Source organism: Enhydra lutris, unplaced genomic scaffold, assembly GCF_002288905.1.
Source record: "Enhydra lutris kenyoni isolate GAN:26980312 unplaced genomic scaffold, ASM228890v2 scaffoldscaffold1, whole genome shotgun sequence".
Classification (NCBI taxonomy): domain Eukaryota; kingdom Metazoa; phylum Chordata; class Mammalia; order Carnivora; family Mustelidae; genus Enhydra; species Enhydra lutris.
The window spans coordinates 78,545,120-78,568,941 of record NW_019154085.1 but is presented as its reverse complement, the minus strand read 5'-3'; the positions used below and the strand labels follow the sequence as shown (position 1 = coordinate 78,568,941).

Sequence of the window (23,822 nt, the reverse complement as noted above, 5' to 3'; positions counted from 1 at the left end):
CATGCATTATATTAGAACATACATCATTTTTAAAGTGAATATATCAGATTAGATATTATTAAAGATTGTGTGTTTGTTTGGAGGGAGGCATGGTGGGCAGTAATACATGAACATATGTTTTGTTTAAAGTAAATTTCCTACTTAATTGCTTTTTTTATGTTGAGCAAGCTGTTTGCTATTTTATAGACAACTTTCTTTCTCTAGTACAGAGACTATAGCAAGATTTGGAAATGATCGTTTTTATGAGCATGTAATAAGCTCTTATATTAAATCATTGTAGTCATTATCATCTGAATGGAGAAACAAATGAGTGATACTGTCTTTAAAAAACTGCTCTCATGTTAGTAATATCCTTTAGGATTTTGAACTTGTCAGTTTAGGAAAGAAGAATACTGAATTCTGCAGTTATTATCCCCAAATAAGGTCTGATGTGTTTATAAAAGTAATTTTGTATTGCTATGATGAAATGTTGAAAATTTTATTGTTTATTAATATTTTTTCAGCCTTGATAAATTGCACACTGCACTTTCTGAATTGTGTTTCTCTATAAATTATGTACCAAACATGGTAGTTTGGGAGCATACGTTTACCCCACGAGAATATTTGACTTCTCATCTGGAAATCCGCTTTACTAAGTAAGAAAGAATATAAACTACTTTTGTTGGTTCAGTTAATGAGTTTGTTATGTTCTTCATATCCATATAGTGTTTACTTTTATGAGGAAAAGTATTAGAACTGATAACAGTACGAAGAGTAATGAATGGGGAACCACAGAGAATAGTGAACTGGAAATTACTTAAGTTATTCAGATGTTTGTCCCATACTTGTTATTAACTAGTTGTAACACTGGATAAGCCAGTTACTCTTTGTGTGCCTTAGGTTCCTTATAAGCTAAATGGGAAGACTGGAGCAAATCAGTGTATTTCACCTGACAGGAGCAACCAAGTAGGGTCATGAGGTCAATGTAGAAAGTTGCAGTCAGTGTTTAAAAAAAGAAAGAAGAGGCAGGGAGGAAAAGAAACAGGAAAGAATAGAAGAAAAAAATCCATGCTCTGCACATAAGTGAGTATAAATACTCTTCTTGAAACTCTTCACTTATACATATGTATGTATGTACTGAGTCGTGATGCCAAATGCATATCTTTTAGTTGGTTACAGTTAAATGTTTGAAAACATCAGGACTAGGTGAATTCTTATCTTTTCTGAATTCGCATGTATGCTCTTAGACCAGTAGAATTCTAGACTCTCGAGGCATTCCTAATTAGAGATTTATAAGTCTTATATATGTTTCTTGAAGTCATATTGTGTGTGATATCAGAAACCTTTCAATTTTATAAATCTTTCCCCCACCTTTTTTCTAAAGTTATACACTTAATTATTGAAGAAAATATTGATTTGAGAAGTTTTTCTTGGAAGGCCTTAGAGCAATTTATAAAAACAAAATTTAGCCAAGGATTTTTCACAGTTTTATAGTCATTAACAAGTAGTATTTGTACCATATGCTTGACACTGTGTTAAGTACTATAAGTAATAATAAAATAGTATAAAGCTTAGAACTACAGTTTGTGAGAAGACTACAACAATTGGAGAGCAAAATAGGAGAATATGTAAGTGGCACTAAATTGTGTGTTAAGTTGTCAGTTGCATAGTCAGGTGTTTAAGACTGTCTGTTGCTTTCCTTTAGTAAGGCAGGCATCCTGACAGTGAAACCCAGAATAGCATTTAGACCAAAAGGTTATTATGCACTCTGGTATTTATTAAATATTCTCAACTTGGTGGGGGTTGTTAGAGTGGTGGGTGGAAGAGAGGGTTCACTTTCCACTCCCTTTTTTTTCTCTGTACGTAGTCTGGTCTGTTAATCCACAGAGAAACAGATATTCGTTTGACAAAACATCTACTTAGTTATGAGAATCAAGGCGAGGCTATAAACTTGTTTACCTGGGAAAGATTTTTATGCCAAAACAAATAGCTCATATTAGTTGGTTGATTTTTGCTGATCACTTGAGCACAGTCTTAGGGCTTTAGAGGTTATATACAAAGATAGCAGTTACTAACCTTGACTTGGTCTTCTGGGATTTTTTTTTTTTTTTAAGATTTTATTTATTTATTTGACAGGCAGATCACAAGTAGGCAGAGAGAGAGGAGGAAGCAGGCTCCCTGCTGAGCAGAGAGCCTGATGCGGGGGCTCCATCATGACCTGAGCTGAAGGCAGAGGCTTTAACCTACTGAGCCACCCAGGTGCCCCTCTGGGATTGTTTCCTATTGATGGAGTTTGTCGTTCTCGTTAAGGATTTATCCTTAGAGATACAAGTTTAAGATCTTTACAGATCTAATACTTAGGGAGTTTTAAAGATGGTAAGATAGGGGTGGTCAATGGAGGAAAAGATCAGGTAGGAAAATATTTTCAAAATTTGTGTTTCCTTTTAGGCTTACAGTTTATTGGTATATAAACATAACGCAACTGTGTTTTATGTGCTGCCAATGATTAAAAAACCATGAATTTTTTTGTTTGTTGCCTTGTTTTAACTGTCATGCATTTGTTGAGTGGCAGCACTATAGGCAGATGTGGGCTTAAACCCTAGACCCACTACTTCCAAACAGAGTGAACTTACTTTCCTTGAGTTCTGAGCCTTAGTTTTTTTTTTTTTTTAAATCTGTGAAATGGCAGTGATAATAACTACATCATAGGGTTATTAAACATGAGGATGATCTGTATAAAGTGTAAAAGAAAATTACTGGCATGTGATAGTGCCAGATGAATTTGAGCTATGCCTTAAACAGCCCATTTATCTACTACAGACAGTGTATCCTGTTAAAGAAGTTTTTTTAAAACCATCTGTATTGTTAAATCATTTTTAATATTGATGTCCTTAGAATTTTTAAAATCATATTTCTACTTCATTTTAGCTTTTAGGTGTTCATTTTTTTTTTAAGGTTGTTTCTTTGGACAATAATGATAGTAATTTCATGGCTTTGAAACGAATTATATTTAAAATTGTTATTGCTTAATCAGAGATCAATATGTTGAATGGCCTTTACATAAATGCAAAGTCAGTTCTTTTATTCCCTTCCCTCCAGGTCAATTGTTGGAATGACTATGTATAATCAAGCCACACAGGAAATTGCAAAACCATCAGAGCTTCTGACAAGTGTAAGAGCATACATGACTGTACTGCAGTCAATAGAAAACTATGTGCAAATTGATATTACAAGAGTATTTAATAATGTTCTTCTTCAACAAACACAACATTTAGACAGTCATGGAGAACCAACCATTACAAGTCTATATACAAATTGGTAAGCACATTTAGAAATTAGGAGTGATAAAAAGTTACTTCGTAATAAGCTGCTTAAGGAAGTTTTTTTTTTATCAATAAATGCTCATTTTTATTATCAGTCAACTTATGTAGGAATGTATACCATAATAAATTTTGAATCAATTTCTCCTTTTTATAAACTTACTTTTTCTCCTTAGGTATTTGGAAACTTTGTTAAGACAAGTCAGCAATGGTCATATAGCTTATTTCCCTGCAATGAAAGCATTTGTGAACTTACCTACAGAAAATGAATTAACATTCAATGCAGAGGAATATTCTGACATATCAGGTGAATGAAACTATGACATGTTTTATAGAGTGAAGAAACCTTGATTCTTTTGGCTTTTGATTGTTATGACTATGTTCATTCAATTACATTTATTCAATACATAATCATCATACATTATATCTTAGACTTACCTTTGTGTTACCTTTTTTATTCTGGAGACTTGTCTAAGGATTTTTGCATTAATAATTTGCTTCTATAATGGAACATTCCAGTATGTTAATATTCGTTTTCTGTAAGTGTTTGCTCTGTCAAAGTATAAAATTAATTACATTTCCTTTCAGAAATGAGGTCATTATCAGAACTACTAGGCCCATATGGTATGAAGTTCCTAAGTGAGAGCCTTATGTGGCATATTTCATCACAAGTTGCTGAACTTAAGGTAATACAGTTTTTATCAGTTTTAGCTTTGAAACGTTAACTCCTGAAAAACATTTCAAAAATATGAACCTCAAGCCTAGAATCTTAGTTTAATCCAACATGAAAGTTCTCATATGTAAATGAAATTGTAGAGCTAGCATGGCCTTTCAGTAGCATTTTCATTCAGTACTTTTACAGATGAAAAAACTGAGAGCCTAGAGAGGTGAAATGACTTACTAGAGGAGACTAAAACTCAGATTGATTTCTTGGCCTTTGGTCATATTTTCATTCTGTTATACCATGATACTGTTCTTTGAATGACTGGTCAAAATTCCAGCCAAAGTCATTTATTTAAATTTGTAGTTTGAATGTATTACTTTATACAGATTATATTACAAACATTTTTAGGCTCATTGGGGTTTTTTCTTTCCCCTAAGTAATCTCTATGTGCAATGTGGGGCTCAAACTCATGACCCCGAGATCAGGAGTCACATGCTTTATCAACTGAGCCTGCCATGCACCCCTAAGCTCATTGTTTTTTTTTATTATTAAGTAATCTTTTAAATTATCTTATGCCCTTTAAGCTGGATAAAAAATGTCTTTAGAATGCTTAGAATTTTTAAAAAAAAGATTTTATTTATTTATTTGGCAGACAGTGATCGCAAGTAGGCAGAGAGGCAGGCAGAGAGAGAAGGGGAAGTAGGCTCCCCGCTGAGCAGAGAGCCCGATGCGGGGCTCGGTCCCAAGACCCCGGGATCATGACCTGAGCCGAAGGCAGAGGCTTTAACCCACTGAGCCACCCAGGCGCCCCTAGAATGCTTAGCATTTTATTAAAGATATAAAAGAGCTGAAGCAACAGCATTTTAAAGGACTTTTTTTTTAAAAAGTGTTAAGGTGATTTTATATTGAATTAGTCTGTGTATATAGTATATAGTAGCTATTAAGTTTTTAAAAGAATTTGAATTTGAGCCATTAAGACTTTTCAACTTAAGAACAGAATAGAAGAGGCATATTTTAAAATATGCCCTTTTAGGGATACCTAGCTAGCTCAGTTGGTGGAGCATGAGACTCTTGATCTCAGGGTTGTAAGCTTGAGCCCCACTTTGGGTGTAGAGATTATTTAAAAATAAAATTAAAAAAAAATTATTTAATAATGTGCTCTTTGTGAATTTTTTTGGTTACTTGTGCCTTGCATTTTTAATTTCTCAAGAATATGTTTATAGCACTGATAAGTAGCTGGCATTTTAAATGTAGCACTTAGAAGTCTAAATGTGGCAATCTGATATACTGAAAATTGGGCAAATATATAGCGTAAGTCAATTGTTGCAAGGTGAGAAATATTTTGCTGAATGAAAAAAATAGCAAGAGTGTGACAAGAAGGAGAGATGGTAGTACCCAGTATTTAAAACTTTTTTTAGAAAGCTTTTATTAATTTTATTTTAGAGAGAGAGTACGTGAGTGGGGAGAGGGGCAAAGGGAGAGGGAGAGAATCTCAAGTCAACTCTCTGCTGTGTGGAGCCCGGTGTAGGGCTCAATCTCATGACACTGAGATCAGGACCTATGCCAAAACCAAGAGTCAGATGCTCAACTGACTGAGCCACCCAGGCACCCTAAGAATTCAAACCTTTAAAGACTCTAATTATCCTGAATTTCAGTCCTCTCATTTAAGATCTTTGACTTTGGGCAAAGTTTAAACTCACTAAACTTTTATTTTGAGAGAATTATATGAGATAATACATGTCAAACACTTAGGTACTGAGCATAGTTCTTGACCCACAATAAACACTGAGTAAAATATTACTTGGTATTCATCGTGTCCATTATCCTCTTAATGTTCTTTTTCAAAAGAGTGTTCTATAATTCTTGTATAAAAGTCAACTTTTAGATACTTTATAATGTGGATTTTAAATATACAAACTGTATGCTTTATATAGTTTTGAATGCATAAACATTGCAGTGACAGTTTTGGTTCTTTACAAGCACTATCATTGCTGTTTATTAGACTCATTCACCTATAAATACACAGTCTTTTTCCTATCCTGTTGTTCGTAGGTGACAAATTTCTCATCCTCATTATACTTTCTTATGTTCTTTTGGGTATGAAAGAAGAATTATGACAAGATATTTTTTTCTTGACTTCTAGAAAAGAATTTTACCAGCTGTTTTTTGTTTTTTTTTTTAAATTTCAGACTGAATAATAGGGACTGCTAGAATTGTTAAGTATTTTTAGTGCTTCTTTGCCATTTAATGTGGTGGATTGAATATTGTCATGTAGTAAAACAAATTAGCCTGTATCTGTATCCATATCTATGAGAGTTTAAAGGCATTTAATGTCCTTAGCAGTACTGGAAGGCAGCCCCTGTAAGATCTGGCCTTTAACTTTCCTCATCTCCGTAACTCCTCCAGCCTGTTAGGCCTACTTGTTATCTCAAAATATTCTTCACTGAGTTATTGTCTTAGCTTACTTTTTCATAATATTCATGTATTTTTCAAATGTTGTGTTATCAGAATATCCTTTCTTCACCACACTTTCTAAAATAGCAAACATCACTTTTTATTCTCTTCATTCAGCTTTCTGTGTATCTTACTTGCGACCTTTCATGTCATGTATTTGTTTATGTCACTGTCACTCGAATAAAAACTCAGGTATAAGCTCGCTTAAAACTTTGGTACTAAATTAGTGTCCATACTTAGAAGATACTTGCTTAATATTTCTTGGATGCAGAAGTAAAAATAGGTAGCCATTTGACTCTTCACTTTGTCCTGGGACTTTTCTAAGCTGCTTTCATAAAACTGATATCGTCCCTATTTTACAAATTAGGAAAGTAAAACCAGGAAATATTAAGTACCTTGTCTGGACTCACATGCTTAAAAGTGGTGAAATGAAAACTTGAGCCTGTGTAGTCAGTCTAGACCTAGAGCTTATACTGGTACCATGTTATACTGTTTTTAGAAATAAAAAGGATCTAAGCAGTCATCTAACCCATACTTACCTGATCCAGGAAGATCAGACTGGTTTTCATTCTTACATCAAGAGGTAGAGATTGCCTTTGACAAGATTGCCTTTACATATTTAAAAACATTTGTAGTGTATTGCCTTTGTCTTCCCCATGTGAAATATATTCATGTTAGTCTTTTTCTTTTATACAGATTCTATTGAAATTATTTGTGTAAAGCCCTTAGATAATAGTGCCTTGAAACTGAGAATAAACTTCAGCTAGAGATCTGGTTAGTGAAGGTACACTTATTATGGGTACTATACTTACTAGTACTGTTTAAGATTGCATTGATACTTTTGGTAGCTATACCATAATATTTTCATGTCAACTTGTGATCATAAATTTTCTTTCTTTTCACTTAATTGACCTTGAACCATGGCTCTCCACATCTTAGATTTTGTACGTTTTTTTTCTTTAGACCCAAGTGTTGGCGATATTGTTCTTTTAAAAATTTTGTCTTCTTAGGTACTGTCTATTATTTCCAGATCACTTTTGACTTCAGATTTTGTCATAATTTTTTAGTAATACTTTATTTTAAACTTAACTCTCTTAGCTCTGTCCTTAAGTATTGTTCTCAAATACATTCTTACTCTTTTTTGTTTTTTTTTTTAAGATTTTGTTTATTTATTTGACAGATAGAGATCACAAGTAGGCAGAGAGGCAGGCAGATAGAGGGGGAAGCAGGCTTCCCGCCGAGCAGAGAGCCCAGTGCGGGACTTGATCCCAGGACCCTGGGATCATGGCCTGAGCCGAAGGTAGAAACTTAACCCACTGAGCCACCCAGGTACCCCAACCTACATTCTTACTCTTGAAAAGAAATGGGAGGAGCTTATATCTAACATTTCTGTCTGTATGGTGGAGTGACTATTTTTTTCTTGAATGTTATTAAAATTTAATTTAAGGTTTTGATGAGAGTATAAATAATGTTGACTTCTTTCTTTTAATGCTATTGAATTTTCTGACTCCAGAATGCTGTTTCTTGGGTGGATCCTCTTTTAAATATTTGATAATATTAAACTTGAGTGAAAAACCTAGACAAAAGAAACTTTTTGTGTTAAGAACTCAGATTCATAATAATTGAGATGCATGAATGTAAATTAGCTTGGATTTCTCATTAAATATAATATACTCCAAAACCAAGATGGTTTAGGATACTAAACATTTTTTTCTAAAACTTTTGATTTTAGCATTTTTATTTTTTTAAGTTTTATTTAAATTCCAGTTAGTGAACATACAGTGTAATATTAATTTCAGTTGCACAATTTAGTGATTCAGCGCTTAGATATAATACCTGGTACTCATAACAACCAATACACTCTTTAATCCCTATCCCCTATTTAACTTATCCTCCCCTCTAGTCCCCATCAGTTTGTTCTCTATAGTGAAGAATGCGTTTTTTTGGTTTGCCTCTCCCTTTCCCCATGCTCATTTGTTTTGTTTCTTAAATTCCACATATGAGTGAAATCATACGGTATTTGTTTCTCTTTGACTTATTTTGCTTAGCCTGATATTCTCTGGCTCCATCCACATTACACTGCATTACAATTGCAAATGGCAATTGCAAATTGCAAATGGCAAGATTTTTTTTTTTTTTTTTGTGGCTGAGTAATATTCGAGTGTGTGTGTGCATGAGAGTGTGTGTGTGTGTGTGTATATACACAGACCATAACATCTTTATCTGTTCATCAGGATGGATATTTGTGCTGTTTCCATAATTTAGCTATTGTCGAAAATGCTGCTGTCAACATTGGGGTGCATGTATCTCTTTGAATTAGTATTTTTTTTAATTTCTTGGGCAAATATAGGGCAATTACTGTACCATGGAGTTTTAACTTTTTTAAGGAAGTTCCATACTGTTTTCCAGAGTGGCCACCTGCACCAGTTTGCATTCCCACAAACAGTGCAAGAGGATTCCCCTTTCTCCATACACTTGCTAACACCGGTTGTTTCTTGTGTTTTTGGTTTTAGCCATTCTGAGAGGTGTAAGATGAGATCTCGTAGTTTTGATTTGCATTTCCTTGATGATAAGTGATGATGAGCATCTTTTCATGTGTCTATTGGCTGTTTGTATTCTTTGGAGAAATGTCAGCTCTTTTGCCCATTTTTAATTGGGTTATTTGGTTTTTGGGTGTTGGTTTATATAAGTTCTTTATATGTTTTCAATACTAACCCTTTATTAGATAGGTCATATGCTAATATCTTCTCCCATTCAGTAGGTTGCCTTTTAGTTTTGTTGGTTGTTTCCTTCACTGTGCAGAAGCTTTTTATTTTGATGTAGTCCCAGTAGTTTATGTTTGCTTTTGTTTCCCTCGCCTCAGGAGACATTTCTAGAAAGAAGTTGCTATACCCGATGTCAGAGAGGTGACTGCCTATATTCTCCTCTGGGATTTAAATTGTTTCATGTCTGATATTTAGGTCTTTAATCCATTTTGAATTTATTTTTGTGTATGGTGTAAGAAGGTGGTCCAATTTCATTCTTTCACATATTGCTGTCCAGTTTTCCCAATACCATTTGTTGAAGAGATTGTCTTCTTCCCACTGGATATTCTTTCCTGCTTTGTCAAAGATTAATTGACCATATTGTGACCAATTGTGGGTTCGTTTCTGGGTTTTCCATTCTATTTTGTTAATCTTTGTGTCTGTTTCTTCACCAGACCATACTGTTTGGATCACTGTAGCTTTGTAATATAACTTGAAGTCGGAATTGTGATTCTTCCAGCTTTGCTTTACTTTTTCAAAATTGCTTTAGTAAATTGGGGTCTTTTGTGGTTCCATATAAATTCTAAGATTGTTTACTCTAGTTCTGTGAAAAACGCTGTTGTTGGTATTTTGATGGGGATTGCATTAAATGTGTAGATTGTTTTGGATGGTAATAGACATTTTAATAATTTTCTTTCAATACATGAGCATGGATGTCTTTCCATTTCTTTGTGTTGTCTTCAGTTTCTTTTTTTTAAAAAGGATTTTATTTATTTGAGAGAGAGAGAGAGAGAGTATGAGAGGGACAAGCAAGCTCCTCCCTACTCAGCATGGAGCCCAATATGTGGGGCTTAGTCCCAGGACCCTGAGATCGTGACCTGAGTGGAAACCAAGAGTTGGATGCTTAACTGACTGAGCCACCCAGGTGCCCCGTCTTCCATTTCTTAGCATCTGTATACTGAGGCATGCTTCCATGTGTATTCTTGTATTTTATTACATATACCATATTACAATCTTATGGTCATAATATAATGGTATTTTATATAGACAAGTTCAGTGTATTGTATAGTATTCTATCTCATTGAGATCAATCTCCGAAAGTACTCAGTCTGTCAGTGATGATTCTAATTGTTTTGAATTTTTTAATGTCCTATTAAGTTTCCTTAGAATGATCTAATTTATGAAATTATAGAAACAAAATAACATACAGATTTTTGCTTCAAGTATTGGTAGGGTAGGTTATTTAGACTATCTTTTCTCCTAAGGACAACTTAAAAAGTTGGCAAGATATATAAAGAAAGATTTTTCTTTTAAAGAAGCTAAAAAGGTAGGCCAAAATCAAGAAGAATGTGGGAACTCAGAGAGACATGAGCCTAGTACTGGAAGCCACTTTTGATCTGAAGACATTTGCTGATCCAGAAGCAACATTTGTAAGAGTAGTATGTAGGTTTTATGGCCTTGTGGGGTAGGGGTGGGGGAGTCTGTAATAAAAGCCATAGCCTGTCTAAAGTGAGGAGTGGGAAATCTGCTTAAATTCCTCTCCACCCTTTTTATACAGATACCCCAAAGGGTTATATCTCCAGGGTAATCATGAACTGGAAATGATTTGCCCCTCCTCAGGATATCCAGCTCTTTTGGTGTTGCTCATTTTGTCTAAGGAATCTATATTCTTAAACCTGGATTGAGGTTGTCCTAGATTAGTAGTGCCACAAAGTGCTTGGCAGAAGCTAACAAATACTGTTTAGAGAAAGGTATCTTCATCATAGTTTTCAAATGATTCCTACAATCATTTTTCAAAAACAGTAACCTTCACTGAGAGAGTGGAAATCTCTCGGAGATTGAGTGTGGAGGTAGGAGGTTTAATACATCTGGCTGGCTGCCTTGGGTCATTTTCTGCCCCCTGCCTCCCTCCTGCCAGCTTTTGCTCCTGATTTGCAACTGTTGTCCTTGTTGGCATCACCTCTTAAGATGGTGAGAGGTGTGTAACAACTCCCAGTACAGACATGTAATAACCCTCTTGTTTTCATCTTCAGGTCTTTCTTTCTATGCCACTGCCTACAACTTCTGTGCCCTGCCTGGGTCCTAAAGCATGCATCAGCTTGCCTTCCATACTGTATCTCCCCTGCAGGAATTTGCTGGTCACATTTCTCACCTCTACTTATTCTTTGCTTCTGGAATTTTGTTGACATCTCTCATTTGGTCTTGTTTCCTATATTGTTTTCTTTTTTATTGTAGGTTTATTCTTTTTTATTCTTTTCCTTTCACTTCAGTGGATTTCTGGAAGAAGAGTTTTAGACATATGTATAAAATACTCAACATTTAAGCAACACCACATGGTTTACAAACTTATTTGAGCATAGGAAAAGTTTTTGAAAGTGGTTCAAAATATATGGATGTCTGCATATTTTCTAATATTGCCAAATATCCCTCTGAAGGTATTGTAACTCACACTCTTCATATTAAAATATGATTATGCCTCTAATAGTATTTTGGTCTTTCTTTCTTTTCTTTTCTTTTTTTTTTTTTCAAGTAGGCTCAACACCCAGCGTGGGTCTTGAACTCAAGATGCTGAGATTAAGAATCACGAACTCTACCAACTGAGCCAGCCAGATGCCCTCCACTTTAGTCTTTAAATTAGTGCATAAAGGGGCATGTGGTTGGTTCCTTCAGGAGAGCATGTAGCTCTTAATCTCAGCGTTGAGTTTGAGCCCCATGTTGGGTGTAGAAATTACTAAAAATAAACTTTATGAGACTAGTTACATAAAATGTTTTGGGGGAAATTATAATATTTTTAAGATCATTTCTGTGATTCCTTAGCTTTTTCCCCCCTGTTTTTATTTCTTAAAATTAATCGAAATTGGCATAAACTAAGTATTTGGCAGCATATTTTCTTTGTATCTTAAAGATGACATTCGTTGTTTTAATTTCTGTTTTAGCTTGGGACTTTTTTGTTTCGTAGAGTAAGTTTGTGTGTCAGAAAAAAAGGAGAACTTCTTTATATTTAATGATCGAGAATAAATCATGTGTCAGACATAGTCAACACTGTGCATGCATACTCACAGTAAAACGTGTTCATTGCTCTCTGGAGAAGAAAACAGCCAGTCTTCTTTCCTACTAAAATTCTTGAGGTGTTTCATTTGGTGGTGTGCCCATTGAGACAATGTCTCCTTCTAATCCTGCCAAAAGAATCGTTTTTGGCATTTTACAGATCAGTTCTTCTAGTTCTTCATAGAGCCCCCCCCCCCATGAAGTAGGAAATTTAAATATGAATTTAACACTTTCTTATTAACTGAAAACCAAATTTATTTTTAGTACTCTTTATATGTTTTACCTGATTTGTATTCACTAGTATTACTTCCGGCTTATGATCCATTGACCAGTGATATTAATCAGTGGCTTTAAAATGTTTAGAGAGCTCTGTTTTAGGATGCAATTGAGGGAGAAAAGAAAAAAAATTTAAATATATACACTATTTTTAAGTGGAGACAGTATTAACTTTTCTTTTCTCTCTCTTTTTTTTTAAGGAATAATGTGCAAACAAATACTTTAGGGTAATGGTTCTTAAAGTATGGTCTTCAGATCAGCGGCAGCTGCATTACCTCAGAACTTGTTAACGATGCACAAGTTCTGCCTTTGGTTCTGCCTCAGACTTGCTGTATTAAAACCTGTGGGGACTAGGACCCAGCAATGTGTGTTTTAATTAATAAGTCTTCTAGATTGTTCCGGTACGCTAAAAATCGGGAACCATTTCTTTAGGGATTAAGAGCATGGATTTTTAAATCCGATTTATCTAAATTCAAATTCCGAAATTCACCATTTAATATCTTTATAACTTTGGACTACTTACCTAATTTCTCCAAGCCTTAGTTTAGTTTCCTCAGTTGTAAAGTTGGAATATCACCTCTCTTGTGTAGAACAAGTAAATGGGGTTGTTTGTAAATTGCCTGGTATGGGAACTAAAAAGTGATTGTTGGATGCTTACCATTAAACAAATACTATAATTTTTGATTCTCAAACACAGTTATTCTGTATTAATGTTTCTGAAACTGTAGGGATCTTAAAGTCATATGATTGGAAACATTGTGTCAGCTTACTTGGTAAAGTTTTCTTTTTTTTCTCTTAATGGCGCGTAGGTAATGGTGCATTTAAAACTCAGTGGTATCTGATTCAGTGATCTGTGTGGTATTATGTTCAAGGTATAGAAGCACTGTCAGGATTGAGCATGTATTTGAGTGTGTATTGATTGAATCAGGTTTTAGCCTGGGACAGGTATTGAATTGGCCCCAGGAGAAGTAGGCATTTTAATCATACGTTGTAGAAGTTGGATTTAGCAAACAGATATGACTGGAAGTATATATTTGATTGGGAGCGTAAAGAGAAATAATCTGAAGTACAGGAATACCTCATTTTATTGCACTTTGCATATACTGCAATTTTACAAGTTGTGGGTTTGTGGCCAACCCTGTGTCTAGCAAGTGTATTGGTGCTATTTCTCCAGTAGTATTTGTTCATGTCAGTGGCACATTTTGGTAATTCTTCCAATGTTTCATGCTTTTTCAGTATCATTATATTCATTATAGTGATTTGTGATCAGTGATTACGACTCAGAATGCTCAGATGATGGTTAGCATTTTTAGCAATCAAGTATTTTTTAATTAAGATACGTACATTGGTTTTTAGACATGCTGTTTCACATTTATAGACTGTAGTGTAGTGTCAGCATAACTTTTTGTATGTACTGGGAAACCAAAAAATTCATTTGACTCGCTTTGTTGCGGTATTTGCTTTATTACAGTGGTCTGGAACCGAATCTGCAATATATCTGAGGTATGCCTGTAATATCAAGTAACCTAAACAAAATTCGTACTAGTATAGGAAAACTGATTTTTATAAATTTTCTGTATAGGTTTTCATCCTCCCTTAAATCAGTTATCATCAGCCTTTGGCTTATAACAAAACCCTCATGGCACTTTAACAATATGCTTGCTGTTAAGTCTTTGCAACCAGGCCTGCTAAATTGAAATATCTGAGGATGAAGCTTGGATTTGTATGTATTTTGAAATATACCCAGGCTTTATTCCTGGATATTTAAATATTACATCCAGGCTCTCCATATACATAGAGACATTATCTCTGCCGGAATCAAATTAATTATTTTTTCATTTTAATTTCAAACTTAATTACTTTTCCAAAGCATCTTTTAAGAAAAACATTCTTTAATGAGTTATACTTTCCTTGAATAGCTATTCTTTATTCCCTTCCCTTATTTGTATCTCTTCCTTCTCTTCCTTTTTCTGTGGTCTCTGAAAGAGAAGGTAGATAGTTAACACTTCCATTTTATAATTTGTGTGGGAAATCTTGCTCTATTACAATCCCCATGAAGGAGTACATACATATGAAATAGTACAAAAGTTACTCTCCCTCTGATTGTATACATCCAGTGATGAACTGTAAGCTGTCTTTAACTGTAGGCTAGCTTTAACTTTAGCAAGTTGTTTTTATTTTGGTTGGAATTTATTGCTCTCTATATCTTCTTCAGTGTCTGTTTTTTATTATTGATGCTGTTCTGTGTCTAAGCATTAGATAATCCTTTATCCTACTGCTTATCTTTATTGCTTTTTCCTGAACCATCCTCTCCCTTCTTGAATTTGCAAATTGAAGAAAAACATTAATCCTATGTAAATAATTTTAAGATTCTTTTATTAAGCCAACAACAAAAGTATATAGCATAGAACATCTGGATTTCATGAATTGTATTTCCTACTTGCTGGATTATGATTTCCAAGCATGCTCTTATCTCATTAACACAAGGTGGTCTATGCTTAACCTAGGATCTTTATTTTTTTTTCTTTCTTTCTTTCTTTTTTTTTTTTTTTTAGAAACTTGTGGTGGAGAATGTTGATGTGCTAACACAAATGAGGACCAGCTTTGACAAACCAGACCAGATGGCCGCACTCTTTAAAAGATTATCATGTGGGTAACTCATGAAACTTTCTATAAGCATTAAGAAGACCTTGACACTCAGTATTTAGCCTTTGCTTAAACATAAATATAACTACTCCTTAGCTTATGAAGAGAGCAGAAAATAGTTGCAGTCAAAGGATATTTTGAGTATATGGCTTATCTATTTCACATTTTTTTTACCATAGTTTTAATACTGTGTATCAAATATTTAATGAGTATTATCAATTAGTTCATAAACTAATTTAATACAAGTCTATTTAGACTAAAGGAGAATTAACTTTTGAGTCTATAACTTTCTAAAAATCAACTTTATTGTGGTATAATTTGCATACAATGAAATCTACACATGTAAGTGAACAGTTTGATGGATTTTTGTCAAATGCATATATCCATGTAACCGTTAACCACAGTCAAGACATAGAGCACTTCCATCACCTCAGGAAGTTCCCTCACGTCCCTTTGTAGTCAGTTTCTTGATATCCCCCAAACACAGATAAAAACTGATCTGATTTCTGTCACTGTAGATTAAATTTGCCTGTTATAGAACTCTACATAAATGGAATCACACAGTATGTACTCCTGTGCCTGTCTTTTTTCACTTAAGTGTTTTTGAGATTCACCCAGCTATGTTATGTGAATCAGTAATCTGTTCCTTTTTATTGCAATCTGGTAGTCATTGCATGAAAATCTGAGCCCTACAACTAAAAAAAATTTGTTTGTAATGTCTTCTTGACATTGATTCCTTGTAGGAGGTATATTGTGCAATAGCAGTGAGTCTTAAAAATTTATGAAAACATAGTAGTTAGGTAACTATTTTAGGTGCACTTGAATTTATTTTCATTTGCTTTTGTACTTGAACTTGTATAATTAAAAATTATTCTGAAGTCATACTTCTTATTGATTCATTTAAAAGCTTTTCCAGCATTAAAAAATTAATGAGATACCAGGGTGCCTGGGTGGCTCAGTGGGTTAAGCCTCTGCCTTTGGCTCAGGTCATGATCTCAGGGTCCTGGGATCGGGCTCTCTGCTCGGCAGGGAGCCTGCTTCTCCCTCTCTCTCTCTCTCTGCCTGCCTCTCTACCTACTTGTGATCTCTCTCTGTCAAATAAATAAATAAAACCTTTAAAAAAAATTAATGAAATACCAAAAAAAAAATCTTTGTATTTGAGAAAACCACAGTTTATTCTCCCAAATAAAAAGTAATCCTGAAAAAACTTAAAGTCATGTGTATATTTTACCTAATACTTCCCCCTTGATAATTTTCTTTTAAATGTTATGCAGCTATATAGAATTTTCAAAGTATAAAATGATTTAGAGAATCACTTTATTAGGCTGTCTTATCCAGCTTCAAAAATATAAACTTATATAATAAACATTAGTATGAAATTAAACTACATGATAGGTTGCCTTATAGAACAGATCAGTTGTTGCCAGAACTGGGAAAGCAACAAGGGAGTGATGAAACTTGTTGACCACAATGGCAATGGTGGTAACACAAGTGTACACATGTTAAAATTTTATCCTAGAGCTGTACTAAAAGGGGGAAAGAGCATCATGTTTACTGTATGGTACTTTAAAAAATGAAATTAAAATGAAAAAAATGAAAATACTGATTTGGTAGTATTCTAGGGAGGTAGAGTATGAATAAATACTTAGAAGGAAATTATTTTTTAAATTGCTACCTGATCTCTTTTGTTCATTGTTTTACTATATACTTACATCTACCAGTCTTGTTTTCTTTATTCTTAATTATTTTTTCCTGTTTCTCCTGTTTTTTAATACTCAGTTGACCATCCAGCCAGCCTAACTACTTAACTTCTTACTAGTACATAATATTTTGACTGTATCGTCTGGTTAAAGGCATTTAATCCACTGCATTGTTCAGTGCCTGCTTACTGTTACTTTAACTCTCCTATTTGTGTAATTGAAACAAAATGGAATTTGTTAAAATTCCAAAGTTTGTACAATTTCAGAATAAAATCCATAACCCTTAATGGCCCATCTATATCAAATTTGCCTTCAAATAGAATTTATTCTTTTTTGTGATTTGGAAACAGAAAAGTTCTGCTTGAGAATGGCTCATGTAGGGGAGTAGAGAAAGCTATTCTTTCAGTTGAAATATTTTTCAAAACACTCTTTTGTCTCAGATCCCCATCTTTGTGCCTCCTTCATCCCATATCCAGAGATTGATAAATTTTTATAGCAGTCTGATTTTCATATTCAACAACTATATTCTTTTTAATGCCCTTAAAAAGCCATGTGATTTGTTAAAAGTAGCCCTAATTGGGGCACATAGATGGTACAGTCAGTTAAGCGTCTGACTCTTGATTTTGGCTCAGGTCACGATCTCAGAGTCCTGGGAGCCTGCTCTGCATCAGGCTCCATGCTCAGCACAGAGTCTGCTTGAGATTTTCTCTCCCTCTGTCCCTCCCATTCATGCTTGCTCTCTCTCAAATAAATAAATTAATCTTTAAAAAAATTGCTCTGAATTGGGAGGTAATCTGTAATTAATTTTCAGTTCTAAGACTTTTAAGCTATTTGAGCAAATTTAATACTGTATTGCTTCCTGTTTTCTGGTAGTGTGTCTCTTGGGTCTAGGTTCATCACTTTATTGACTCCCTTATTATAGATCTTAATTTTTCTAGTTTTCCTTTAATAATTCTTCCTTTTTAAAATTCATTCCATTCACTTTTGCCCTGACCTTGCCACCATCTACAAATCTGTAAGTTACCTCCAAAGACCTTCACTTTAGCAATACTTTGAATGTTATTATCACCTTAATTTGTTGCACTAATAAGTTCCCGAATTTGAAACTTGACTCTCAGTTCAGTCATGTCTTCAAGCTTTTCCAGTCCTTCACTCCTATTAAATTTTTTGTTCTACTCATTGAAACATTGATGTTTCTCTAGTTTTCTAATCAGCCTCTTCCTGGCTTTACTTCCTTACCCATTCTGGACTTTAAAACTTAGTGATTTTAATTGCATTCTCCTCTGTGCTATCATACCTTTAACTTTTTTTTTTTTTTTAAGATTTTATTTATTTGTCTGAGAGAGATACAGAGACAGAGATGGAGAGAGAGAGAGCACAAGCAGGGGAGAGGCAGAGGGAGAAGGAGAAGCAGACTCCCCGCTGAGCTGGGAGCCAGACATGGGGCTCTATCTTAGGACCTGGAGATCATGACCTGAGCCGAAGGCAGACGCTTAACCGTCTGAACCACCCAGCTGCCCCTTCTTTGACTTTTTGCTACATTCATCATTCTAAGCAATTTCCCTGATCCTGGAAAAATCTCCTGCTCCCTGGAGGCCAGATACTGCTTGTAAAGTAACACTTGTTAAAGTCTGTTGTTAAGCCTTCTTCTTATTCACTCTACCATTCTTCATATTGCTAAATTTTTGACTAGCTTGTATTCACTGTTTGTCTTCCCAGTTCTCTACTCTCAGTACACTATAATGTGGCTATTTGCCTGAAACCTTTCTGGAAGAGATCATTAGTGACTACCCATTTTCAAAATCTGGTCCTCTTTCCTCTTATTCTACTTGATTTCTCTATAGTGTTTCTCTCTTTTATTCCCCTTTTTATTGAAATTTTATTCTCTTTATTTGTCAATACTTTTACCATTTTTAAGACTTCTTTTTAATAATCCTTTTGGGAAAATGTATCCAGTCTTATTTATCAGTGTGTCTTTAAAGTATTCATCCCCAGACTGACTCTCCTTATGGCACTCCAGGCATTTAATACCAAGTGCTAATTTGATCAGAGTGTGGTCTGCGGACCAGAAGCAACAATCAAAAGCACCACATAGGAGTTTGTTAAGAACGTAAATTATTAGGGTTCCACTCCAGACTTACTGGATCAGTTTGCTGGGGCCCAGCAGGTGATTCTGATTTGCACTGAAGTTTGAGAAATATTGTTAGATGTTTGACGCACAGATACTTTGTAGCATCTCTGGAATAGGAATGATATTCTGATGGGAGATAAAAATGGGTGGAGCAAGAAAGCCTGATATTCTTCTGTTATTGACCATTATATTACCTCCAATGCCACTCACCCAGTGATTCTCAGAGGGAAACTTGGTTATGCTATCTGACTTTTTTCCTGTCATATTCCATATCTAGTAGCTGTGTCTTCCAGATCAGAGTTTGCAAGTTGGTGGGTCATGTTTGGCCCAAAGATTTTTAAGTTTTTTGGCTCTGTGCTCCATTAAGTTAAAACAAAACAAAACATTTTTTTTGATCATTATTTTAAAAATGGATGATTTTGCATAAATATCCAAACTTTTGGTTTTCCCTCCCCCCAAATCCTGGACAGTATTTTGCCACATTGCAGGGATTGGCTGGAGCTAAGTAGCAGTTGCCTCCTTCAGAAATGTTTTTCTCAAGCTTTTCCCCCTCACTATTCTGTCTTTCACTTAGACTACTTCACTATTTTATGTAACCTGCTGTAGATACTGAAATTGTAACTCCTGCTGCAGATGCCATCTCTTAAATGTGATTCCTGAATCTGTTCCTTTTATTCCCATGGTTCTCATTTAAGGCTTTGTCATTTCATGAACTACAATCTTGGCTTCCTAATGTGTTCAGTCTAACCCTCTCCTACATTCAGTTATATTTCCAAAGATTTTTTTTCATATCACTCTTTATATTTAAAAAACCCTGAACTACCTCCTCCTTGCTTAGAGGATAGTCAAAACTCTATCAAAATGGCATTCAAAAGCCATTATTTGGATAACCTCATATCCAGCCATTGTTTCCTCTCTTTCCCCCTACAATTTTTTGCTTGCCTGGCCTAAGATCCACATAGTCTCCACTCAAGTGGTAGTTCCTTGGGATATACTTTAGTCTGTTTGGGCTACTACAACAAAATATCGCAGATTGGATAGTACATAAAAAACAGAAATTTATTTCTCATCGTTCTAGAGGCTGGAAGTTCAAGATCATGGTGCTGGCATGGTTGGGTGAGGGACCTCCTTAGGGTTGCTGACTTGTCGCTGTATTTTTGTCGCTGTATTTTCACATGACTGAAAGGGGATAGGGTTCTCTCTGAAACCTCTATAAGGCAGTAATCAAGTTATGAGACTTCACCTTCACGGCTTGAGCACCTTTCAAAGGCCCCACCTAATACCATCAGCTTTGGGGGCTTCAGTTTTTAATACATGAATTTTGTAGGGACATAAACGTTCAGAACATAGCAAGGTGTTAATGGAAATTTTGGGGAATTAGAGGAAGTGCCAGTGCTTAAAAAGGTATGGCAAATAATCCATTAATGATAAGTTAAACAACAGTTCTTACAATGAAGTTTCTCAGAACTTTTAATGTGTCATTATTGTTATATATATTCAAGAGAAGGTTGTAGGATATAATTCTGGCAAAACTATTTGATTGAATTCTCAGTATCATCCCTTGGAAAATATATGATTATGCCACACTACTTATTTTCTGATTATTCACCTTATTTTCTGCATTCCTTTTTCTAGATTCCCTTTTGTTTTGTTCCCTGGCCTGGAATGCTTTTGTCTTCTCCTTTATGACCAACTTTGATAACATTTTCCCAGAGAAATAGTTCCTTTCATCCTTCTTTCTTCTCTCCTTTTCTGGATGGTAACATAGTCTCATTTCTTGAATAACCATTTCATTGAACGTCTAGTCTTCTGGGTCTCCGGCACTCTACTAAGTACCAGAGAAAGATAAAAAAAATTGGTTGATTCGACTGGTTTCTGCTCATGTGGGAGGTATAACATATTTGTGCCTTACCTCATTTTGTTAACACTACTGTTTTAAGTCTCATCACATTTTGGCTTATATTATGGCTGTTGGTGTGTTTTAATAAAAGATGGTATGGTCAAGGTTTAAGCAAACCACACAGGAGGTAGAAAGTCCAAACATTCTCTCCATTCCTGCTCTTTAAAGGTAACTATGGTTAATGGTTATCTATACATCTTTCTAGATGTTATATATATACGAATATATGTATGTATATACTGTTGACTCTTGAAACACATGGGGTTTAGGGGTGCTGATTCCCTGTGCTGTCAAAAATCTGCATGTAATTTTTGACTCCCTAAAAATTCAACTGCTAATAGCCTACTGTTTACTGGAAGCCTTGCTGATAAAATAGTTAACATATTTTGTATGTTATATGTATTATATACTATATTCTTACAACAAAATAAGCAAGGAAAAAAATATTATTACAAAAATTATAAGGAAGAGAATATATATTTACTGTATTTACCAAAGTAAAATCCATATGTAAGTGGACCTGCACATTTCAAACCTGTGTTGGTTCATGGGTCAGTTGTGTATCTTTTTGTCTCATATAAGTAGGGTTGTATTTTCTTAGTTTTCTTGACAGTTCATTTAGACTGTTAGTTATGGTCTAGTTTATTATTCTGTTTATATTTGTGTTCTTATTATATAGTACTATGCTTTGTATATTGGGAGTAATTCAATAAATGTTTGTTGGTTTTTTAAAATATGAAGGTATTGATCCTTCCAATTCGAATTTCCCTTGATTTTGTTAACTAAGTTTTAATATTGAATATATCATAATAATTTTCAGAATAATGCTTTTTAACCAGAATGTGAATGATTAAATCATTTATAGTTGTCAGCAACCTGGTCTTGCCCAAACTGCGTGTGATCTCAATAGCCATTTTTTTTTTTCTTGACTCTCCAGACCTCAACAGTTTAAGAGTTTAGCATCTCCAAGTTCTGGGACCATTTGAGGACTTAACTCCTGTCCACTTTGACAACTCCTCTTTCTCCCTTAGTCTCTCTCTCCTTCCTCCTACTTCTGCCATTTCTGAGAGGATTATACAGGTGGCTACTTAAGTGATTATTTCAAGATTCTGGTGTACCATCTAAACCATTTTAAAGAATAGTATGTGCTCCATATGAAGTAAACTGTAATTTCCTTACTTTAATATCATTCAGTACTTTGCCCTCTTTAATTATTTGTTGTAATTAACTTGCTGTCATATCTTTTATCTTGGGAATTTTATGACTAGGAGTTTTCTTCAACGTTAAGGAAGAATTGAATTCATACTCTTCTCTTTTCTTCCAATTTAGCTGTTGACAGTGTCTTGAAGAGGATGACAATAATTGGTGTAATTTTATCCTTCCGATCATTGGCACAAGAAGCACTTAGAGATGTAAGAAACCATTTTAAGTACATATCCTATAGTTAAATAATCCCTTTTAATTTCCCAGAAATTAAATTACTTAAAATTCCAGTTTTCATAGTTAGATAATATCAAATATATAGAAATAAGAGTTATTTAAACTTATTTTTTATTTTGGCATTGAAATTGGGGTGGGGATTTAGTTTGCCTGGATATTGTACTACTTTTTCAACTTTACTCTTCATTGAAGTGTTTTCCATTTCAGCTATATTCAGTTTGGCATTCTAAGTATTGTTCTTAGTACTTTAGAAAATCATGTGAAAATAGAAAAGGTAAAATAATGATTGTGAAAACTAGAAGTAATTGAATGGTTATAATTAAATTTGGGGTTCACCATTTTTTTTTTAAGATTTATTTATTAGAGAGAGAGAGAGAGAGAGAGAGAGCATGCACAGGTAGGCAGAGCAGTAGGCAGAAGGACAGGGAGGAGCAGGCTCTCCGCTGAGCAGGGAGCCTGCTGCAGGGCTCCATCTCAGGACCCTGGGATCATGAGCCGAGCCAAGCCAAAGGCAGCTGCTTAACCAACTGAGACACCCAGGTGCCCCTGGGGTTCATCATTTAAAAATAACAATGCATTTTTATTTGTTACCCTGCCTAGGTCTTATCTTACCACATTCCTTTTCTTGTAAGTTCAATTGAAGATTTCAAGGATCATATTCCAAGGGAAACTGATATGAAGGTAATAAAATTTCTATTTGGATTTTACAGTTTCTGAAATGAAATATTTGAGCTACATATGAACTAAAATTTAATAAATTCAAAACTACTATGAAGTTTATATTTTAGAGTGATCAGTTATTATGCTTACGTTTGCAAATGCATCTTTGAGAGCTCAGCACCAAAATGCTACATAGGCATTTTGAAAGTTCATCTTCCTTGATCACCTGTAGCAATGTAAAATGGGGTGGTATTGATCTTTTCTTATACTGATAGCTGTTCATACATAAGCAGAATTAGACAAGCCAGTGAACTAAGAGTTGTTTTAGTAAAATTTAATCAATTTTTAAAAATTAATGTTAAAAGTCTTGTAAAAGGATGTCAGTTATAGGGTATAATTTAAAAAAAATTTAATACCCTGTTTTTAGAAATTAAACAATATCAGTAGCCATATGTGAGTTTACAATTTTTGTTTTGAAAATATTTTGATTGTGAAATCCAACTCACTTGTATAACCCCACCAATAATTAACCAGTGGTTACACATCCAGTAAGTGACCTTATATGTATGTTTTCCAAGCTTTCATGTGTCTTGAAAAGATTTTATTTTCTGTTTCACATGTTTTGAAATGCACTGTCTGAAAACAGTTATGTCTAAACTCTTTTGTATGACACTCAAGTTTTTTCTCAGATTGATGCTATTCACTTTCCGAGGCTTATTTTCCATGGTTTGTTCCATCCCTCTCCCATGCTCTTACCTTTCTTACTCTATCTTTCTCGTCATATGTATCCCATGAGGTAACTAGTTCTTCCTGTGTGCATTCTCACATCTGTTTGTTTCATCCTCCAATTTATTCTACCT

At 34.5% G+C, this 23,822-nt stretch overlaps 1 protein-coding gene across 3 annotated transcripts in view; it reads left to right on the top strand.

Annotated features, from left to right (window-relative positions):
* Positions 1-23,822, top strand: part of LOC111143691 (NCK associated protein 1) — a 99,434-nt gene that overhangs the window by 67,861 nt on the left and 7,751 nt on the right. For all 3 annotated transcript variants that reach the window (XM_022497532.1, XM_022497518.1, XM_022497524.1), the window contains 7 exons: positions 504-635; positions 3,079-3,297; positions 3,476-3,606; positions 3,888-3,985; positions 15,041-15,134; positions 22,192-22,274; positions 22,903-22,983. In XM_022497532.1, the coding sequence (XP_022353240.1) occupies positions 504-635; positions 3,079-3,297; positions 3,476-3,606; positions 3,888-3,985; positions 15,041-15,134; positions 22,192-22,274; positions 22,903-22,983 (838 nt within the window). The remainder of the gene's footprint in view (positions 1-503; positions 636-3,078; positions 3,298-3,475; positions 3,607-3,887; positions 3,986-15,040; positions 15,135-22,191; positions 22,275-22,902; positions 22,984-23,822) is intronic.